General features: G+C 43.6%; 3 protein-coding genes across 3 annotated transcripts; 1 reads left to right on the forward strand and 2 right to left on the reverse strand.

Moving 5' to 3' along the window:
* Positions 1-10: 10 nt before the first annotated feature.
* LOC117582044 (L-2-hydroxyglutarate dehydrogenase, mitochondrial) lies at positions 11-1799 on the reverse strand. Its single transcript, XM_034269586.1, has 3 exons — positions 1442-1799; positions 502-1362; positions 11-434 (listed from the first exon to the last, which is right to left on the reverse strand). Exons 1-3 carry the CDS (start codon positions 1579-1581, stop codon positions 47-49), a joined length of 1389 nt encoding a protein of 462 aa, XP_034125477.1. The 5' UTR covers positions 1582-1799; the 3' UTR covers positions 11-46.
* Positions 1800-2177: 378 nt separating this feature from the next.
* LOC117581721 lies at positions 2178-5305 on the forward strand. The gene is made up of 2 exons (XM_034269101.1): positions 2178-2355; positions 2412-5305. The coding sequence occupies exons 1-2, from the start codon at positions 2285-2287 to the stop codon at positions 4726-4728; spliced, it is 2388 nt and encodes a 795-aa protein (XP_034124992.1). The 5' UTR covers positions 2178-2284; the 3' UTR covers positions 4729-5305.
* Positions 5306-5436: 131 nt separating this feature from the next.
* LOC117581725 (EF-hand domain-containing protein D2 homolog) lies at positions 5437-16303 on the reverse strand. The gene is made up of 2 exons (XM_034269104.1): positions 15716-16303; positions 5437-6185 (listed from the first exon to the last, which is right to left on the reverse strand). The coding sequence occupies exons 1-2, from the start codon at positions 15967-15969 to the stop codon at positions 5771-5773; spliced, it is 669 nt and encodes a 222-aa protein (XP_034124995.1). The 5' UTR covers positions 15970-16303; the 3' UTR covers positions 5437-5770.
* Positions 16304-16403: the final 100 nt, after the last annotated feature.

The following is a 16403-nucleotide window of genomic DNA, read 5'->3' on the forward strand; positions in this document are numbered from 1 at the left end:
AGGAGCAAAATTAACAAACAACATTCCATCTTCTTCCGTCTTCTGCTCACTTGCCAATGGAAAATTCCCCCTCAATCTTATCAGCAATCATTTTGGCAATGGCCAAGCTGCTGGTGGCACCCGGCGATGGTGCATTACGGCAATGCAGAACACGCTTGGCCAAAGCACCTGAACCAACGCCACGATCAAAGACAAAATCATCGACCAGATTTCCCTGCAGATCCATGGCCTGGGCACGCACACCCGCCGGACCACGTTGAATGTCGTATTCGGTGATGTCGGGTATGTACTTCTGCAGGGCCTTAATCTGCAGATTGATGAACGCCGACTTGGACATTTCGCTCACGCCAAAGCCAATGTATTTGCTGGCCATCTTCAGGAAGCCGGGATAGCGCAGGGCATCGAAGAGCTCAAAGAGATTGATGTCGCCCCAGCTAAAAGGAACAAAAAGGAAACAAAATCAGTATAATCTGTCTGAGTTCATAAGCGGAGTGGACTTACCTGTAACCCTCCCGCTTGAGGGCCAGCACGGCGTTGGGTCCCAGCCAAATGGAGCCATCCATGCGTGGTGTAAAGTGGACGCCTAGGAAGGGGAATCGTGGATCTGGCACCGGGTAGATGTTGCCGTTCACCATGTGCTGTTTCTCCTTCGACAGCAGCAAGTATTCCCCGCGGAAGGGCACAATGCGCGGATCCTTGGGACAGCCCGTCTTCTCGGCCAGTAAATCGGACTGTAGGCCGCCGCAGGTGAGGACATTCTTGGTGCGTACTAGCTGACCCGGCTTGGAGCCATGGATGGTCACTGGATAGTCGGCGCTGCCCTCCTTTGTTTCGCTGAACTTCTTGACGTTGTAGTCCAGATAAATGCGACCTCCGGCTTTCTTAAAGTCCTGGCCATAGTGCTCCGTCACCAAAGCCCAATCCACGATGCCAGTGTGTGGACTGTGGAGAGCTTTGACGCCCTGGCAGAAAGGCTCAATCTCACGGATGGCATCGCCCTCGATCATTTTCAGATCGGGCACTTTGTTGGCAATGCCACGCTGCTGCAGATCCTCCAGCAGTTTCACCTCCTTCTCATCGGTGGCCACAATCAGTTTGCCGCATTTCTTGTACGGAATCTTGTGCTCATCCAGATATTTGTATGCCAAATTCAGTCCCTCCACGCAGAGACGGGCCTTCAGAGTGCCTGGCTTGTAGTAGATGCCGGCATGAATGACTCCCGAATTGTGTCCACTCTGATGGAACGCCAGCTTGGGCTCCTTCTCCAGAATGGCCACCTTCAGCGTGGGATGCCGCAGTAGAATCTCTCGGGCAGAAGCCGCTCCCACAATACCGCCGCCGACCACAACCAGATCGTAATCACTATTGGGTGGGGTGGAAGAGGGCAGCATTATTACCACACACGCGCCACCCAAATTTAACTTATCTACGAATTTCTTACCCTGCACTGACCGAGGAGCTCTGCCACCGTTTGTGGCTTCTCTGCGATGCTGCGGTGGCTGTCGTTGCAGCGCCGGCATTAGCCAAGCCACGTCCGAACAGTGGACCGCCCACTTGTAATAGTTGTCTCACTTGTGCCATTGTTCGCTCGTTTACTTTCTACGTTTTTCTATGTCAAAGACCTTGTCTGACCTTGCCGAAAAATTTATGTACTTACCGCCACCGCACGAACAGAGAGACTAAAGCCAGCAGCAGCAGTGGAAGAATTCCGTGAGGCGAGAACAAATATGCGTACGGGGGCCGCAGCCTAGGCGATATACTCAGGGAATCGTCATAAAAGCGTTAATTGATAAGTGTTCATGCGAGAGAAATGGGTGAGCTGGGTGGCGGGGGTAACATCTGCTCCTATCAGCTGTTCCTACCCTTGCAGAGAGTGTAATGGTTTGTATGAAATGCGGAGAATGCAGAGAAAAACGGATTTTCAAAACGTTATTGTGCAGGGGCTTTTTTATACAAAGGTCTATTAAAAATACGGAATAATATAATTTTGTGGAAGCATATTTTATTTCATTGTTTGAAAAGATAAAATTCCCGAATCAACCGAACTCCACAAGTGGTAGTTTCTTGAACTATTTTATAAGGCTGGATTTACCTGAGAGGGTATCAGAGTGGCGGCGCTCTATAAAAGCAACCGTCACTTTATAGCACTACACACCATGCATTTCCCTGTGAATGGCAAAATTGAAACAGCTGTTGAACGAAATTGTTTGGAATAAATAAACAAAACAAATTGTTCAACTATAGCAAATTGGAGCTTAACGATTTTTGGTGGCCTTACTAAGACATGCCCGCCTATTGCGCGGTGGTCAATTGCAACGATAAATATGCGCACGCCAGCAGTGTTTCATTCCACAAGTGGGTGGCCTCGGGTTTAAAAAGTGTAAATAAAATTTTGATGATTTCTCTTGTAGATTTCCCTTCAAGCGAAAGGATTTGTTTCAAAAGTGGAAGGAGTTTACGCTGCGCAGTGCAAAATGGATGCCATCCAGGTGGAGTGCTGTCTGCAGTCGCCATTTCGTGAATACGGATTTCAGTTGCAGCCATAACCGGAAAACACTTAAAAAGAATGCAGTGCCTTCAGTGCGTTTGCCAGACTCGGAATCATTGAATGTGGTTGTGGAACAGGTGACCAACAGCCGTTGGCAAGAGTCAGCCAGCAAACAGACATTGTCCAGTGCTGCCGAGGCTCCAGCCAGTGTTACGAAGGGCACCTGTCGCTTCTGCGGTTCGTCTGCCATGGATTGTGTATCGTTTGACAATAGTTTCGAGCTCTTTGGCATGATTCAGAAGTGCTTTCCCACTCTACAAATCCTGCAGGATGATACGTTGCCAAAGGATATTTGCTCGGAGTGCTACAAGCAGCTGGAACGCTTTTCCCAATTCATCGATGTGGTGCTGCAGACACAAAGCGAACTGCAGCGAAAGTACCGCCGTCAGCTGAAGATTAAGCAGGAGCCACTGGTGCGAGTGAAGCAGGAGGCCTGCGAGAGCCTGGACAATCTCTTTCCCGATGAACTGGACATGGCCTTGGACGATGGCTGCGACCATGAGCCCGGCACCAATGACGAGACTGAACAGAAGTTCCAATTCTGCGATTTTCCCATGCTGAATGCCCAGGACATAATAAACAACTGTGATATCATGGAGATAATTAATCTAGATGATCCGTTTATCAACATACCGGATGATGCGGATGTGGGCCAGTCCCAGGCGAAGCAGTCGCTCAATTCGGGGCCTCTGCCCTCGGCCAATGAGATGCTCCAATCGGAACTGCTCAACGAAGAGCACAATTATGCCAAGGAGGATTGGGTGCTGCCGCCGCATCAGTACAAAACGGAGAAAGTGGAAGGTGTAGAGGCGGCGGAACAGCCTCCACCGCTGATGCTGCCACCACCGCCCACACACACATCTGCACCAGAGCCACGTTCCTGCAAGCCTATTGTGACCAATGTCAGTCAGATACCGAATCAAATGCTGTGCGAGCTGCTGCCGCAGCCCCCAACTGCACCGCCCAAGCCCAACATTGTGGTGCTCAACGACAGCGTGGTGCAGTCCTCGGCCGCTTTTCGGCTGCACAACTGCAGCCTCTGCACGGCCAAGTTCATTACGGTGGATGGTCTGAGCCAGCATTACACGCACGCCCACAGTACTCCCACACCGATGGTGAGTGTGCCACCCTTAAACATCAGCATGCCCAGCATGCCAACGAATCAGCTCAAGCTGGAGGCCAGCGCCTGCTCCGTGGGCCTGACAGCCACACCACAGAATGAGTACTGGCAACCGGACTGGCAAAACACAGCGGCAGCAGCCAGTCCGCTGCCCACTCAGCTGCCAGCAAAGAAAAAGATCGATATCCTAGACATGCAGCGCAGTTTTCTGCATCACACCGATCTTATACCTACAGCTGCACAGCTGACGGCAGCGGCGGCAGCAGCGGCGCCAGTGGCAGTGCATCATGACGCAGACCCTCAACTGGCGGTGGTCACGGCCAATCTGGCCAAGCTGGCCTTCCAGTATCGTCGTCTGCAGCGAAAGTGCAGGATACTGAAGCACACAACGCAACGCAACCCGAACAGGCATCGTTGTAGCCAATGCGGAAGAGGATTTGCCGGCCTGCAACGACTGCTGCGGCATCGACAACTGAAGCGTCACTTTGCCAAGCTGAATCGTCCCTTTGCCGCCAGATGCTGCGGCTGCTTGAAGTTATTCAGCTCACGTCTGGGTCTGCGACAGCATATGCGCTACATTTGTCAGTCCCTGTCGCTGCGGAGCACGCGGCGTCTGCAGAGTTTCAAGTGCCGTCACTGCCAGGCCATTACCTTCACCCATTGGCGACTCTATCGTCGGCACGAGCTCAAGTGCCGACCACGCCAGTCCCCGTCCAAGGCAAAGGTTCACACTAAGCCACGTAGAGTTGTTGTTGTCCAGTCGCAAACTCAAACAGCAACTGTGACCAGCACTACCTACGCCTGCAGTGTGTGCAAGAAGTCATTCGGATCGCTCAGTGGCCTAAGACAGCATGACATCACCCACACGACGGAGCGACAGCACAAGTGTGGCATCTGTGAGCGTGTCTTTAAGCGACGGAATGGCCTCTCGCAGCACATCAAGGGCTACCACCTACAGCTCAAGCCACACGAGTGTCCAGTGTGTAGGCATTGCTATGCCCTCAAGTGCGATATGCTGCGTTGCAGACACTCCCAGCATCGTAGTGGGGCAGGGGAGTGAGCCAAAAAAAAAACCAAAAAGGAAATGTTACTGTTGAAAGGTTGTGCCATGTAATGGTGCTGTATGTCAGCACTGAGGGCTCCAAGGGGTGCCTGTTTAGTGGCCTCATCCTCAAGACATTAAGGTTTTCTTATTGGCATGGAGCTCTTGGCGTTACGGGGGGCACTTGGTGCTGGCGATTTACGATGTAAATTCGTGAGAATATGCTGGAAAATTCAGCATAAAATGACTGATTCTTAGAACATAAATAATTGAAATGAAAATTAGTTAAATATTTTTTTGTATTATATACATTTATTTATTAATATTTAGTTTGCGTTATAAGTTGTTGCGCTCACTAAAAGTATATTCTGTATTTTGTATTCATATTTAATGCGTTAGTATTGCTTTTAATTGCTTAATTTAAAATATGAAAATACTGAAATATGAAACTTAAATTGCAAATATTCCGATTTGTAAACACAAAATTTAATATCCAACAAAGGTTTTTTTTAATATATACAAAGAAGGTTGGAAAAAAGCTGGTTTAATGGTTTGCTTATCAATATTAAATCTATTAGATTTCACATTTTTTATTAAAAAACAAAGAAATAAAATAATGGCACTACAATTACAAATTGCAATAAAACAAGAAATAAAAGTTCGTGAAATTAAAAACTAAACATAAAACAAAGAAAATTGCAAAGAACATATAAAAAAACACAGAAAGAAACGAAAAAAACTAAAACATTTTCCCCACTTAAATCAAAGTAACTAATTATAGTATATGTAACTTAGGCATTTGGTATGGATCGTTTATCTATGTAGTAGGTATGTATGTTTCATGTAGTTATGTATGTATGTATGTATAGATATGGACGATTAATATGGGATATTGGATTACAATAGTTCTCGTATGTGATGTGCTTTGATGCTTGAAAAATGCCTGCCGCTTGCCTGCAGCTCCTCCTAAGATTAGTTCCACATTTTCTTTAACCTACGCCCAAAAAAGCATTACGCGCTAGACTACAAAAGGGTTGGGGAGGGGAGGGAGGCTAACTCCTTATTGGAAGATCGCCGCCCGTTGCTGGAACTGCTGCCGGCGCTGTAAACGCTCCTCCTCCTCGCGACGACGATCCTCCTGCTCCTGTCGTATCTCATCATGGAACTTGTTCGTCCTCAGCTGCTGTTCAATCTTTGCCTCAAAAAAGTTCTTGGCACCACTGACGCCCACCTGATCCACATCGATTTCGGTGAGACGAGCCAACTGATTCAGGCCCGATTCGCTGTCCAGCTCCCCGGCCTGGGCCTTGCGGTAGATCAGCAGGAACTCACGGAAAGAGATCTTGCCATCGTTGTCCTCATCCACCTCGGCAATCATTTTCTTCAGCCCCAAATGGGTTTGCGGTGCACCCAGTTTCTCCATCATGAACTTGAGCTCATTTAGGTCCAAGAAACCATCGCGAGCCGTGTCATAGCTGCAAAGTAAAGCGCAAAACAGAAATGCAAATCAATTAGTCAATTATAAATATAGATAGAACGTTAGAGGAGAAGTGTCATTGACCCACAGACACGCGACACGAGACGAGAGACCCCTTCTATTTGCTACTATGGGGGTGTTGGGGCCATATGCAATCGATAATGCAAACGTGGGTGCAGCAGGCACAGGCGTCGGAGGTCAGAGGTGGCTATGGGTGGGCTGGCAACCTAATTTCAGGCTAAATTTCCAAGCAATTTAAGCCCCCACATAAAGAACAAAGAGTATAAAATTAACAAGCGGTTCCATGACGCCTACGAAAGCAGTTCTGTTGGGGGGGGCAAGGGCTTCTTTTGGATTTCAACATATATTTAATAAGAAACAGTCCCCAGTCCAATCATTAGAAAGGTTTATATTTATTTATTTAGTTAACAATTATTTTGCTAAATATACCCAAAGAGAAGGAGTTGCCTTCTGCTCTAGCTATTAAATTGAACAATTATAATTTCATAAATATATACCTTTATTTAATGAATTGCAGACAAAGGTTAAACGTAATTTAAACGAAAGCAAAATAACAAACACCTCACACAATAAGATAACAATAGCATTGCCAATTGTCACTTTGACGCAATCCAACATAAATTAAAAAGAAAATACACCAGAGATAGCGAGCTGTTAAAGCCATGGGAGAGTGATTCAATTGAAGGTATGGCAAAGGGTAAACTATAATTATAGCATAGAAAACTAAAGGGTTGAGGGTGCTGAGCATAGTTTCACATACAGAAATTCAGTTTTCGGAAGTCAACATCCATCAAAAGACGATTCTTGTGCAGAAACATCAACTCAAGAATATTTTGTTGCTCTTTAGAGCACAGTGTACAGTGCTTTATATAGATGGTAAAACTTTATTTTCAGCACCAATTCTCAATAAACCCCAAAGCACATTCTGCTTTATTTAATTTGGTGGCAATGTGGCTGTTTGTTGACAAATCATTCACAAATGAAGTCTTTTTAGGCTCTCTATCTATAGGGCATTATCATATACATTTCCTATGGATGGGGTTCATTGGCCACATACACACAATTTTTGGCAAAGTCAAAAGTTCAAACGTTTGCTTCCGTTTGACTACCGACAGTGATATTCGGTAGTATGTGGGCAGGAAATTGTGGATAAAAATGTAAATAAAAACCCATTTACCCATCTAATTGTGTAATATATTAAAAAAGAGAAAACAGCAGATCGCGTGAGGAGTCGAGTCTTGTGGCAGATGAGCACAGTGAGGGAACATCAGACAACAATGTTGGCGGAAACAAGTTGCACAGGCTTACTCGACCTTGCCGCCAACAACTGAAGGATGTCGATGGCGATGATGATGATGATGATAGCAACAACTAGAAACGAGTCAAACTAGTTCGGGAACCTGCAGCTCTCTAGCTAAAAATACTTAAATGCAAGTGGCCCCCCACACAAGGCCAGACCAGATCTCTAACAGCCAAGGAAGCCGCTCAGCCCGGACAAGTCCACAGATGAACATTACACAAATCGTTAGGCAATAGATACAACAGCCGCTGCCGCTGCTGCTGCCACTTCCACTTCCACTGTCACTCAACTTTCAGTTTCGATTTCAATTAGAAGCCACGTAATGCCGGGTGGCCACAGTAGAGAAATAAATTGTAAGAAAAGAAAAAGCAAGAAAGACAAAAACAACTATTAATAAAGTTTCGCTTTCATACGGAAAGCTCATTTGGGGGGATCTTCATAAATAATAAATAATTGAAAGAGTAAGAGTACTCCGTACAAGTGCGAGTTTCTGTATCGACAAATTGCGTGATTGTGCAAGGCATTAAGGAGAGGTAAGAAATGAAACAGATAGTGAAAGTAATTAAAAGAGTTGGCAGGTTGGATGGTTACTCGGATGGTAGGGGAATCATCTCTCAAGCGTGATGATGTGATGAAAAGGTGTCACTCGTGTATTTTAACAGCCGCCAAAGATGGGCAATTAATTTGTGGCTGTCTGCAGCAGTGTTACGCCGTCTTTAATTAACTTCAATTGCACTCTCCCATGGCTCTTTCTCTTTCCATGTTTTCTTTAATATTTCTGTTGGATTGCGTCAATGTGACAATTGGCAATGCTGTTTTCTGTTTTGTTGTGTGAGGTGTTTGTTATTTTGCTTTCGTTTAAATTACGTCTCACCGCTTTCTGTCACTTCCAGCTGTTTAAATGCAATTAATTTAACGCAGATCTCTGTTTATTGAATTATAATTTATCCATTTATCAGCCAATATAGCGGGGAGTCTCTGTGGGTGTGTGTGGGACTGTACCACGTCTCTCAGCCTTGGCACCTGCTGTGGTCAATGTGTGGTAACTCTCGTTCGGCCATCCACTGTATCCCTCCCCCATTTAGCCTAATTTTTATCGATTGTTTTCATTCCAATGAATCGAATCGAAACTTCACACTTCCTCCAACAAGTTATTTCTGTGGGGTGTTGATGGGCCTAAACAATCTTTATGCCTCATTGCATGTTGTGGCAGGGCATGCGATTTTCATTTTCCTTTATCTTTATAGTTATTTCGTGTACAGTTCAACAAATAACGGGGTCAGCTGGCCATTGTTAGTGTTGTTTTTCGTTCGTTCCTTTGCTCGCTCGTTGTTGTTTATGCATTGCCGCAATTTGCATCGTAAATTTTTATCTATGTATCCATGTTATTTTCTTCTACTTACGAGTACTCGCAAGTGTTCGAGTACTCGGCCGCCGCCTTCTGGGGCTCTGCTACCGCCACAAGTTGCAATTATCGAACATACTGCATACGGAGTGCTCGTACTCGCATAGACTCTTCTTTATTAGCAACTTAATGCAGCGCTTTTGTCCATGCTTTAACGTACAGTTGTACCTCTCCAAAGGGAAGTTATTGAAGTTAAAGATCGTACAGTTTTCAGAGTATTTATTCCAAGATGAGCAAACATTTTTACATATTTTTCCCTGCAACTCAAAGGTCATTCAATCAAATTATTCAAATTGTTATAGTCCTCAGCTGAAATCTTGTTTGATGTACACAAAAACTATGCAAATTAAATTGTTATTTGACCCGCAAAGGACATATCATTGGATGTATTTTTGAGTTACATTTAAAGGTAAACGAATTTGAATGGAGTAACTAAATGGTTACTAGATGGAATACAAATATTCATTCGGTTTAATTAATGCATGAACATTGAATAAGAAATTAAATCTCAGCCAAAAAAAGTTCAAGAAATAGTTTAAAATTGTTTATTATTTCCATTTTTTAGATCAAATTTCCGAAAAATTGCACAAAATATTTAGCTTATAAATATTTTTCTATAAAATTCCCACCATTCTAATGTTAATTTCTAATGCACTTTCGTTCATGTTACAGAAGTTACACTGTAATTGGTTTGGTCTCGCTTTTTGCCCAAGCTTTTGATGTTCGAAGCAGGTTAATGCCAAAGGGAGAGCGAGAGAGGGACGGAGACAGTGAGAGACAGAGACCCACACACTACATGAATGGATACTCGCATACAAAACGATAATATTCGCTGCTTCTTTTTTGTGTGTTTTGTTTGCAGTTAGAAAACGCGTCATGTTCTTGAACTTTATTGTAACGGTGCTTTATTAGTTTTGTAAGTCTTTGAAATGCACTGCACGGAAGGTTTCATCATATGGAAGGGGTGGAAGGGAGGTAGGGGTCTTGTCTTTAATCTATTGTATTATTGTAACCCCGATAGAAGGAGAAATACTTGTGCTGGTACTGTATGAATGTTGTATGTATGATGTGGATGTCTCTTGCATACAAAATTGCTTGTTTATTTCGCTCGTCACGAACGGACTCGGAGTCGAGGTTTTTTTTTGGATCGTCTCGCACTCATTTCGAAACCAAACATGAACCTGTGCACATGGCCTACACAAATATATACAATATACGAAGCACTGGTACTGGTACACCTGTATCCACGCGTATATTTCTGCTTGTAAAAGATGTAAAATTGTTCATCAATAGGAAAACATTGATTGTTGTGGTGGTTCTGGTGCTGGCAGGTCGTTGATGTGTTCATGAAATTCTTTTAAATGTAGTTACAGTAAGTTTGTGTGGAGATCCTTATATATTTAGGCTTTAAATGTACTCTATCATAACAATTATTCCCAAATTTTGTTCATTATCTGCTACACCCAAAGTTATCCTTTCATATTTTGCTATTCATTCCCTGTTCATTCCCTTTTTCAGACCCCCAAAGATGCTTGATCATTTCAACCCGTACACTCCACAATCTTCTCCCTCCTACTCACCCCACAGAATGGTCATAAAGTATGTGTGTATTGGACTGTAGACCAAAAATAAACTCTGCACATTTTGACATTTCGAAATTGGAGCAAACAACAGACAACAGCAAATGGATAGAGGCAGTAGTAGGCCGGGGTAAAAGGCGTTGCGTGGGTCGGATTGCCTGATTATTTTTAGTACGAGTATTTGCTGCAGGAAGCAAGAAGCAGCAGCAGTAGCAGCAGCGGCATTTACTCATCGTAGAGCTGCTGTTCTTATCGGCATCATCAGAGCCGAGAGCCGAATCAAACAACTGAACAAAGAGTGAATGAGTGAATTGTAAATGCAATGACTAATTGCAACAAGTTGGAGGGGCACAATGAATGATGATCGTAGTCGTTGGTCGTTCATACTCGTACCAACACATAATTTGATATTTCCTCAATTGAGTGGACAACAGTCGGAACAACAACACTGGCGACTGCCCGACTCTTGGTCTGCTGGACTGCTGGGATGTCACTGTCATTCACCGCAATGTGCGCGTAAAATGTAATCAAAATGCGCACAATGAGCCATCGATGGAGTGGACGCACATGGACTTGTGGCAGCAGGGGGGGAGGGAGGAAGGAAAAGAAGCTCTTGTCGTTTGCCCATTGGTTCAACTATTTGATTGTACACTTATGAAGGGTATAATCGTATTTTTGAGATACTTGTAACGCTCAGAAAGATAAAGATGGAATTGGAATCTTTACAGGATGAATGAATTATAAAAACTGATTTTAGAGGATTTCTAATTAATATTTTAAAGAGGATCTTCCTGCCAATGATTTCAGGCATTCACAGTAAGACCAACTAGAATTTAATTTAAGAATTATTCAGAATTTTCTTGGTCAGCATGCGGTTTATATTACATTAAAAAACATTTGTAGTAATCAATCTGTATATTGTTTATAAGAATTGGGTACTATATACACTATACACGCGTATACAATATGAACAGCTGTCTTAAGAAATCATTTCTCGATAGTAGATTCCTAAATGTGTTTCTTTTCATAAAAAGTTGCACCATTGCAACATGTTTCGTAGAAGTTAAACTGTTGGTAATGGATTGAAATGTGTTCATATGTGAAGAACAGAAAATATTTACCCAGTATCTCTTACTTAAATTGTGACTGCTCAGAGCATGCACTCTTCGGTGTGTCCCTTGTTCTCCTCTATCATTCAATTCATTTATTTTGCAGTTTTCTGTTTGAACAAACCAGACTGCTGGTCGCCACAAAGCCACTGTCTGCTTCTCTCGGCTCTCCAGTTCCACTCAAAACTCGTGGCACAATCTGCCAGCAATTTTTGGCCAAATGCAACAAAGGTCGCGTTGCTCACATGTGTGCGGAAATAATTACTAGCGGAGGCTGTGCAGTGACTCTGGCTGCGTGGCCCCGGAAGTGTGTTGTGGAAACGATAATGCATTGTTATCGATTGGCCAAAAACCTGCAAATCTGCATCGACACACAGTCAGATGTCAGATAATGCAGATGTGACTCTATGCCATAGAGTCTATGGCCGTGGCAATGCGCACAAAGGCTGCGGCTGCACGTCAAAACTTATGCAAACAACAAACTGAATGTCAATGAACCCTAGAGGAGGCGCAGATTTGCGGCTCACTTTGGGTGTGTTCGCATACGCGTTGCAAATGCACGAAGAAGTACAGTAAAAGCTCTATTGGTGGGGACATTTAGGGTTTGAGGAGGAAAATGATTCGAAGGAGAACATATTTGGATAGATTATGATTTGGATATATATTTTTTAAGGGAAGATCTATGCAAAAGAGAGAAGGTTTTGAAGGAAATTTGGAATGGAAAGGAGTGTTCACCACTTGAGCTTTTACAATCGATTTTATCTATTGAAATTACCAGCTACAGAACAGGTACATATTTCATCGATAGACTAAATACCCAGAAATATGCACATACATTTATACATCTGTTTGCTCAGAGAGCTTCCACTGTATGTGCATATATGTAAATGCCAAGAGGCATGTATTTGCACTCATTTCAAGAACCTACTTGCTGCAATTGTCCTGAAATATGCAACAATGGAACAACCCCCTGTGCAACATATAATTTGCGTAACACGGGAGGGAACTCTACATAAGTAAGGGGTTATGCCTCAGTGATACTTGCATTAATAGGGTGGCGATTGCGTTGGTGGTGCTGGCAATGGCAATGGCAACATTCAACTTAATTAAAAGTTCTCTTTACCACAAAAGCCCACCCTCATTTGTATTGTAAAGTGCGTGTCCATGAACTCAAATTGTAACCAGAGCGACGACATAGACACCCACAGATACAAGGGGGGCCACAAAGAGTCTTTTTTCCCCACTTAGATGCAGACATTATGTGGCATATATTCCATGCAGCATGCATGCAAAAATTACATTTAATTTACAAGAGAAGTGCCATACTACTGGACATCATCATCCTCATTCATCGTTGGGTGGCGGTGGTGGGTTTTCAACCAAAGTTTAGTCAGGGATTTGCAATGCTTATCAGCAAAGAACCAGACGTCAGACAGTCTTTACTCCCCCGGGGAAGATGTGGAAACCAAAGGCGTCATTTAATGCATAATCGATATACAAAAACTCGTACTACTCGCCCTCTTAATCGTATTCGTTTTCTGTTTAATTCTGCTGTTTATCGCCTTGCGGAAGTCTCTCTGCCTCGCCCAACATCCTCATAAATTTCAGCAGTAAAATGTGCGGAAAATGGCGCATTAAAAATAAAGGAAAAACAATCAGGAAATCATTTCATTCGAAGGGAAACACACACACAAATAATAATGCAAGACGCTATGAGAAAATGTTGAACATTGCGTGTGGTTTGTGTACGATGATAAAAATGAAACCAGAGCGCGGGCAAACCCCCATATGCCATATCACCCTAGCACACACCGTATTTGGGGTTGGGTCCAATGTTGATGTCCGGTCGCCCCTTCTTATCGGTTTAATTTTCCCAAACTTAAAGAAAAATATTGTTCTATGACGTTGTTTTTGTTTATATTTGCATTCAATTGTTTACCAAATTTCGGTGGTAATTCCAGGAATATTCTTTCCTCACTTGCCATTCCTTTTTCTGAATCAGTGGCAAAAATTTGTTTTCGAACAACAAATTGAAGTCGTGACTCAGTTCCACTGTTTGCATTCATTTCATTGAATTGATGGCATATTTTAGTTGAATTTTCAGGTTTTTGTTGCGCTTTAAATTTGCAAGTTTAGCACATCCAAACCCCATCCCCTTGCCACGAACATAAAAAGGTACGCCGACGACGACGACGACCCTAACGTGACTGAAAATGCCAAAAGGCAGACGCTTCGTTAGCCGGTTTATGGATAACTAAATAAAAACAGAGAGACCAGAAAATGAAGCAGCAGTTTAAACGGTGGCTGTGGGTTCGAATGGGTTGACATTTGTCAGTGGCAGTAGAACTAGACTTCGGATTAAGTTGTTGATATGTAAATTGAGATTAAACTGATGTTTATTTAAACACAGATCATGTACTGCGTTGTACTTAAAAGAACTACAAAAGTAGAGGTAGACTCTGGTTTTCTGGATCTTTTAACAGCTTAAGTTTTATTGGAAAATTCTGAATTTAATGTGGATTCAGGTGTTGTTCTTTTAAGTGAACAAAACTTCTTCAAAACCAATAAAAATTTCTTGTAGATAGGGTCTGTTAGGATTTTAATTTTGGTTTCTTTTTGATAGTGTTGCAATAGCCACACCTCTAAAAATATAAATAACCTTCCATTTACATAGATATTAAAGAATAAACTGCAACATTCACTAATTATCATTCCTGCAGCAAAGTATGTTTTATTTTTCACTCTAAAAGGAAAATCACAACACAGCGAGAAAAACAGGCAATTACCTAAGCAATTTTAGAGCTTGTTTTTGGCCATGCCCAATTCCATTCGCCTTATACATGACATTAGCTAAGTCCCAGACCAAAAATTGTTGCTGTTGCTGTTTGGAGCCCATTCTCAGAGGCTTAACCAGACGGATTGGAGTTGTCTGTGCGCTCTGTGTCTCTGTGGGGCATTACAATTGCGGGACACGTACGAGGCAGTGCCATAATGCAGCGCAGCACAGAGCAGAGTCAGAGATTGCCAAGGGGTCTGTTTTTTTTTATCTTCTTTGACAATTTGCCAATGCAGACACCATGACTGGAGCATGTGGAGTGACCCAAATGCGGCAATGATTCACAGAAGGTATCACCGGGATACCTGTATGTGATTTCCAGCTGAAAATTTGTCTGGAAACAATATTATGTCTCCAATATGACTAAAAGAAAGTGCAAAACAGGCGGCTGAAATCAATTCAGCGATTATAATTGGCCAGCCAGCCGTACAGGTGATTCAGTCTTACTTAGGTGGAAGTATGGAAAAATATTGAATCAGCTACTCTGAGTAACTGGTTCTGGTTCTAAGCATATTTCAGCTGAAAAAAAAAACAGATAAAGTGGCAGATGAGCTTTAGAGATAGTCCAGTCGTTATCATCATAGTCCGACCTCTTCGCTGCTACGTGCCATTCCATTCCTCACAACAAATTTAAATAATGAAAAAATTCTAAAGATTACCAAAAGTCAGATTGCGCAATTATTCTGCGGTTGATTGGACTACGACGACGACGACGGGTGGGGTGGCAAAACGTTGTAATCAGATCTTGGGGTATTAACCACAAGACTAGGAAAACCACAGCAGCGACCCCCATCATTTTGGCAGAAGGTGTTTGACGGTGCCTGACATTGTCGTTGGGAGGTAATCAGATATATTCACACATATTGTGCTGAAAAATCAGTCTTGAGTCATGGATCCGCCAGTCGACTCGACTTGAAACCCCAACCGGAATAATCAAGCGACTGTGACAGTCGTCGTTGGAGTGTGAGTCATGCCCCATTGCACACAGGCCCAGCATCAGCAGCACAACTTCTCCATCTCGTCTGGTGTTAAATGCAATTTATTTGCCCATTAGGCGCATGAGTTTTGAGTTTTCTTCTGGACTAATGGACATGGGAAAACTGCAGCTACTGAAAACTACCCCATTAGCGGAAAATCATCTCAAGGCACAATCTCCACACCACTCGCAGTCAAAGGGAAATCGAAAGAAAAAGAAAACGCGCCCACCCCTTTCCGCTCTTCTGTGCTTACGGCCTTGACCGTGTCTGTTTCTGTGTCGGCGGTGTCCATTTACTTACGTATTGAAGGTCTTTTGGTAGTCCTTGATTTGCTTGCGCGAAAACTCGTGGAATTCGGTGTAGACATTCACCACCTTGAAGGTGCGTGGCACATCAATGCCGGCCTCCTGGGAGTCCATGATCTCCTGCCGGCGATTCAGGATGTGCGTCAGCTCGGAGCTGTCCGTATTGGTCGTGGTCGTGGTGTTGGTTGTGGTGCTATCATCCACACTGCCATTGCGCGAGGCCGACGAGGCATTCGAAGAGACGGACATTTTTTGTCAGGTTTTATGTTGTTTTGTTTTGTGCTGGAATTTATTTTCCTTGCTACGGCGACGGGGGAGCCACACCCTCTGGGGACACACACACTCGAACGGACGATAGGAGATGATGGCAGGATACACACACGAAAAAGCACACAGCGATAGGAGGGGGAGTGGTGCAAAAAAGGAATTTCGGAACTTGTCAAATTAATTCGCTTGGAAGTTTAGGATATTTTTTATTATGAAACGCCGGGACACCCGTTTGATAGCAGCTTCTCTTGTGTTGTTGTTGTCTGATTGGAGCTTGTTTGTAAAATGCGCGCGAACGTCCGAACGAAACGGAATTTGAAAAGCGAATGAAGCGGCAAGGGAAACGGCAAAAAGAAGCAAATCGCAGTAGAGGAGAACTAGCGATGGCACTATCGGTGCCATGAATGGTTGGATGG

This window comes from Drosophila guanche, unplaced genomic scaffold, assembly GCF_900245975.1.
Source record: "Drosophila guanche unplaced genomic scaffold, DGUA_6, whole genome shotgun sequence".
NCBI classification, from domain to species: Eukaryota; Metazoa; Arthropoda; class Insecta; order Diptera; family Drosophilidae; genus Drosophila; species Drosophila guanche.